General features: G+C 35.8%; 1 protein-coding gene across 1 annotated transcript; it reads left to right on the top strand.

The window, feature by feature from the left end:
- The first annotated feature begins 314 nt into the window (after positions 1 to 314).
- LOC109012925 (UPF0481 protein At3g47200-like) lies at positions 315 to 5,570 on the top strand. The gene is made up of 2 exons (XM_035689136.1): positions 315 to 1,508; positions 5,454 to 5,570. The coding sequence occupies exons 1-2, from the start codon at positions 315 to 317 to the stop codon at positions 5,568 to 5,570; spliced, it is 1,311 nt and encodes a 436-aa protein (XP_035545029.1).
- Positions 5,571 to 6,024: the final 454 nt, after the last annotated feature.

Raw genomic sequence — 6,024 nt, 5'->3', positions numbered from 1 at the left:
AGCCACGTGAAAATATGTTAAACAATTATATATGGAGTGACTCCTACTAAAATCAGAGCTATAAAAAATACTGTCCTCAGTTCGGAACATATTATCCTCATAATATATATATATATATATATTTAAATAAATGAACAAAAAATGACAAATGATAAGTTGTTGTGACCCAGTACTATTCTCATCGTTATGTGTAACGGACGACTTTGACTTCTCGCCATCATGGTCCCTTCAAATCCTGTGTAAAACTTCCAATCAAATAGGTTCATACCTTCGATCGCCAACTTCACAACACCCAGAATCTAAAACCAAGCAAGATGGTCAAGGTTGATTCAAAAATTAAACGAGGAACAGGGAAAAAAACTAAAGGAGCCTCGACGAGTGACGATCATGGGGAGTCGTCTTTCGAAGACTTGGAAATTGGGGCCTCCGATACTTCCACACAGAATTGCTGCATCTACAGTGTTCCGAAGACACTCGTCGAGGTCAGCGGCAAGAAATGGTTCGAGCCCCGCGTCGTCTCCATAGGGCACTACAACTGCAAGAACGACGCGAAACATAAACGCCTCCAAGTGAAACAAAAGCACAAGCAGGAGTTCTGTCGCATTCTACTGTCCCGCGTCAAAACAAACATGGAAGAATTGATGGAAACCATACGCCGGCCAGTACTTGAAGCTGCTGATGCCAGATCAGCTCATTACTCACAAAAGACTAAGCTCAACTCCGCGACGATCGATCCGTTCCTCAGAATGCTGGTTCTTGATGGTTGTTTTATATTAGAATTGTTTCGAGTACTTGGAAAATCGAAAAAGATCGAGTCTGATCACCCTCTCGCCTCCGTGGCATGGGCAATACCACAGTTCTACGGGGATCTTCTTCTGCTTGAGAATCAGATCCCCTTTGTTGTTCTGAAAAAGTTATTCGAAACTTCCAAAATGCCTGATGAGGACTATCCTTTGTCCTTGCTTGCTTTGAGATTCTTTAACAAGGTAATGCGCAGATCCGATGAAGATCTCAAAAAGATGAGCGAGAAACTCAATGACAGCTTGCATTTGCTGGACTTGGTTCGGTTAAGTTTTATCACCCGCGATCTAGATCAGCCACCAGAGGAGAAAAAACCAGTACCGGTGATATACTGCATCACGAAGCTCCTCAAAGCGGGGATTAAGATCAAACTGCGTGAGGCGGCCGACAACTTCTTGGCTGTGAAATTCAAGAACGGAGTGATTGAGATGCCCAAAATAACCGTCGACTACTTCATGCACTCTTTAGTAGTGAACTGTCGGGCATTCGAGCAGTTGGACAACAAAAGCTCCAAGCACATCACAGTTTACGCCTATTTCCTGGACTGCTTAGTAAACACAGCCAAGGACGCCGAGTACCTTTACGAACAAAACATCATTGACGGTTATGTTGGGAAGAACAGCGAGGTCGTGCAATTCATCAACAAGTTGGGGAAGGAGATGGATGTTGAAACCGATCAGTTTTATTTATTCAACTTTTTCGGAAAGGTAAACCATCGTTATAATGTCAAGTGGAAAGTGCGGTGGACGGAGTTCAAGCATAGGTACTTTAATGCACCATGGTCATTCATTTCGTTATTGGCAGCCCTTGTGTTGTTAGTGTCAACCATTTTGCAAACCTACTACACCATGTACGCTTATTATCATCCTAAATAATGGGCTTAATATCTCCAACTCGATCCGTCTGTTACGTGCATGCAGTGCATGTCTTCCATGAACAGCTACAATGGTGTCCGTATGGGAAGCTAAATCATGCTCAAGTTGTACGTGGTGTGCTTGATTAGCAGATAAGTTAGTTGTTTAGCTGTTTGATCATCATGGTATAATTCAGCTTCTAGTGCATGTGCTTGTTTTACTTTTACATCTTCTCGCTTTTTTGTTTTAAGGACTATTAATGTACGTCATGTTATCTCTTTCAGCTGGCACTCGTAATCAGGGTAGGAGTAGTACGTGTGTTTGTCTCTCCATTGATCAAGTCTTTATGTGTAAGCCTTTCGTTATTTGGGATCTTCAAATATCCCCGGAAACCTTTGCGTATTTCTCCATGGATTTTTACTTGTACTGTAAGGTTTCATGGCAAGATAAAAGTCAGCCCGTTTGTTTCGATATCATGGTTTTACTTGCCCAAAAATAAAATTGAGTAATGTTAAGTGCAGTAGAATGTGTAAGTATTATATAGTTATTAAAAAATTATTATTTTTTATATAAATATCATATTTATTTATTTATTTTTTACAAAATAATTATATGACACTTGCGTATTCATGAATATTTCTCAATACGATACGGAATTAGTTCCTTTGTGGGCATGATGCCCGGTCACTTTGGTAAGAAAGCTGCGCTTCGGCCATTAATTTGTAGCCTTATTTTTTGCTGTGTGCATGGATAAGTAGAGAGTTGTGGCTTTGATTTGTTTCTCCTTAACTGCAGGCCTTTTTTTTCTTTAAATTAATTTTATTTTATTACAGGGCCGTCTTATATAGGCTTGTTGAAGAAAACTTCCTCCAACTCATATCTACTTTATTATAGGAAAATATTAGTATAACTTTCAAATATGGCCATCAAATATGCTTACTCATATATTTTAATTTTTTTCACTTAATAATTAAGAGACTGACTATTAATAAATTTATATATTTATATATTTTCTTATTGGTTAAGGATGTTTAACAAATACTTAAAGAAAAAAAACATTTGCACTGGTATGCAATTTGATATGCACCATAGCATTGTCTTTTAATTTCCCTTATATCTTAAAAGTGACTATAAGGGAATGAATAATAATTAGTGTTTGACATTTTTTTTCCATATTTTCCATTTATACCCTTGTCTTACTTGGTCTTATTACGTTTTTGTCCATTTTGAAAAATCTAATTTTTTTCTCCATTTTTTTGTTTTGCCGGTTTGTGTCAGTACGTTAGTCATATTGTGTGAGTGTCTCATATGTTTTTATAACAATTCTCATCTCATCTTATCTAATCTCATTTAATTATTATAAATTTTTCAAATTCTAACACAAAATAAAATAAACTATTCAATTTTTTATTCAACTTTCAACTTTTATCTCAACTCATCTGTGAAAACAAACGAGGCAATGGGTCATCTGTGTTTTTGCTCATCCGTGTGAGTAGTTCTTGTTTTGCGTGTTATGTTGTTTTTACACTTGTGTTATGTTCTTTGTGTCCATTTAAGTGATCAAGGTTTATTTGTCTTTTTGTGTAAATGGTTCAGATGTGGCAAAAACATTTTAAGCACATATATATTGCTTAAAAGGATGGCAGTCCTGAAATTCTATATATATATATATATATATATATCTTCACCAACAATATTATATCTCGGCTCTATATATAATATTGATGTACTTGCTTCTAAGTAGGTATATGTTGTTCGTTTTAGTGAAAATTGAATTAATCTTAAATATCATGGCTATTTAAGCTATCTTTAGCTTTCACAGCCATTGCCTAGTTGTTTTTTTGCTTTGATGCATTAAACTACTCACTAATTAGTTTTAAGTAAAAAATCATATTATTTTTATCTTTTATGGACATTATTAATGTTCAAAAAGAATTTCTCCCAACTAGGTAAACTTGCCTTGTACATTGCTCTTATAAAAGCGTCTATAGTCCTATCAATAGTAGATTTTATTTGATGAAGAAAATTACATTTTTACCCTTTTTTCTTTGGTTGGTGGGTTGCTAGGCTCTTTTACAATTTTTTGTCTTTTTTCAGCCTAACTAGCTTGCGAGTTGCTGCAGAGGGTCTCTTTTAAGAGAATTCTTCCCCTTTCTCAACATGAGATTTTATTTTGTAATTTTATTTTATTTACTCATTTTTCAGTTTTTTTGTTCTCTTTTCATTTTATAGTGTTGTTTTAACTAATTATACTCAACTTTGTATTAGCCATACTAAAGTGTTATCTTATCTAATTTAAATAGATATGTATACTTATTAAAAAAAAAAAATCTTTTGAGTTTAATTTCGGACATGCATATCCAATATCTTTACTAATGTAAAATAAAGTGTTACACAAATCTCGCACATATACCCGCTTTCTGTATAGGCTACATCTCATGTATAGCTGTATAGTTTCTTGATTAATATTACTGTTTACACGTTCCTTCTTAAACCCATCATTCATGGAATTTTGCTCATTGCTTTGTATAATAAAGTTACATGCAAACAATAAAGAAATAATAGAGTTTTTATGTCCAATACCATGTCTCTGGTTTCTTAACATGGTACCAGAGCCATCCGATCCTCTCATTCATTTTATTCTCTACCATCCACCATGTTTGCAAATAGGGGTGAACAAAAAGGCCAAATACCCGATCCGACCGAATTATCCACCCTACTCGACCCGTTTGTGTTTTAAAACGGAAATGAAATACTCGTTACCATATTCCTTTTTAAATGGGTAATACCCGTTTACCCGATTTAATCTAAAACACAGTGATTTTTCTTCTTCACCGAATCACGTTTGAGACTTTCAACCCTCCTCTCCTTTCTCCCGCTCGACCTTTTCTCCCTTGCAGGCGCTCTCCTCCTCGCAGCCTCACTCGCTCCCTCGCAACTCACTCTCACAGCTCTCACTCTCTCCATCGCAACTCAGAATCAAGGTTAGTGGGTTTGTCGTTTGGTCTATGGGTATTTGGATGGTTGGAAAACAGAATCTTGCTCCCTTGCATGAGATTAGTTTGTGAGTTTGTTAGTCGTGGGCTTATTGGTGTTTTGAGTATTTTGTTTATGAAGGAATCGACTATACTGAATATTTTGGATTTATGGGTGTTTTGAGTTTATGGGTTTTTTTTTCACCATCCCAGTCTCAAGAAACTTGAGTGTGGGTGGTGGGCTGCCTTGAGATAAAACCCAGAAACATGTAGATGCCGGAACAAATATTCTCTTATGACGATGCTGAAAGCAATTCATAGTGAAATGGCTTGCCAGTTTAGGAACATGTAACTTGTTAAGAATCTTGATTACATACTGGAACCATTCATATATCCATTTCCATGACTATTTCAGAATTTGTGAAGCCGCTTTGAAATGGTAAAAACTTCTTTTAAACGGATAATATGTGGCATGTTAAGCTTAATATACATTTAACTTTTGAACATCAATGGGTCTCTATAGAAGCATCAAATAGAATCCTAAGCAAAACCAAACAGAGAAATATAATATGCAACGCATGATAATCATCATTCTGAATATTTTGGACCCTTTCTGAAAGATCACAAGTAGATTTTTATCTATAGGTTTTTATGGGTCTACTTGAATTTTCTGTCTTCAAATTCTGATTATTATTGACAACTTGTAAATTTCTGCGTGGTAAGAACTGAAGTGGTGGCAGTGGTTGATGTTTAGCTCAATTCTCTGTATCCTGTTTGTTGAGTTCTATATAAAGCTTTCTTTCATAATTCTTATCATGATTAGCTTTGTTGGTTGCCCCTTATTGACTATGAGCATAGGGAGGAGAACGTGAGGGAAAAGGGAGGGGGAGATGGTTATGGTTCTGGTTCAGATGATCTAAGAGGCATGCATGAAAGATAATTTATATAGTGAAAGTGAGTTGTTGAGGAATAGCTGTCATAGAGGACCAATTCCAACTGGGTTCTTTTTTTTTATTAAATAATGCAAACTTGGTTACGATCATAGTTCATTTGTAGTGAACAAACCCAGAAATATTGAAATCGATCAAATCCTCAACATTGTTAAGCAGAGTACTCATTTCCTTTTGCTTGTTTTTTGATAAACCTGATCTCATTAATCAACATCAAACACTTACATGAAACAGGATGATACAAAGTAAAGGAATCAAATCAACTCATATCCTTGGTAACCAAACGAAGAATACAGGTTGGACATATCTCAATATCATAAACATCTTCAATACAGTCGAGTGCAGCCTTTGCTAACATGTGAGCTACCATATTAGCCTCACGATATGCATGTGAAACTGACCAAGCAGCAGCTGAATTTAGAATATTTTTGGCATCTGTTATGA

Source organism: Juglans regia, chromosome 4 (genome assembly GCF_001411555.2).
Source record: "Juglans regia cultivar Chandler chromosome 4, Walnut 2.0, whole genome shotgun sequence".
Taxonomy (NCBI): domain Eukaryota; kingdom Viridiplantae; phylum Streptophyta; class Magnoliopsida; order Fagales; family Juglandaceae; genus Juglans; species Juglans regia.
Note: the sequence above shows the minus strand (reverse complement) of the source record. Positions and strands in the feature narration are given on the sequence as shown.

Bases quoted from the DNA above. Each gene is read 5' to 3' on its own strand.
- LOC109012925 (XM_035689136.1), top strand. From the start codon at position 315: ATGGTCAAGGTTGATTCAAAAATTAAACGAGGAACAGGGAAAAAAACT. The intron at 1,509-5,453 runs GTAAACCATCGT...TATCATGATTAG, and splicing joins TATTCAACTTTTTCGGAAAG to CTTTGTTGGTTGCCCCTTAT.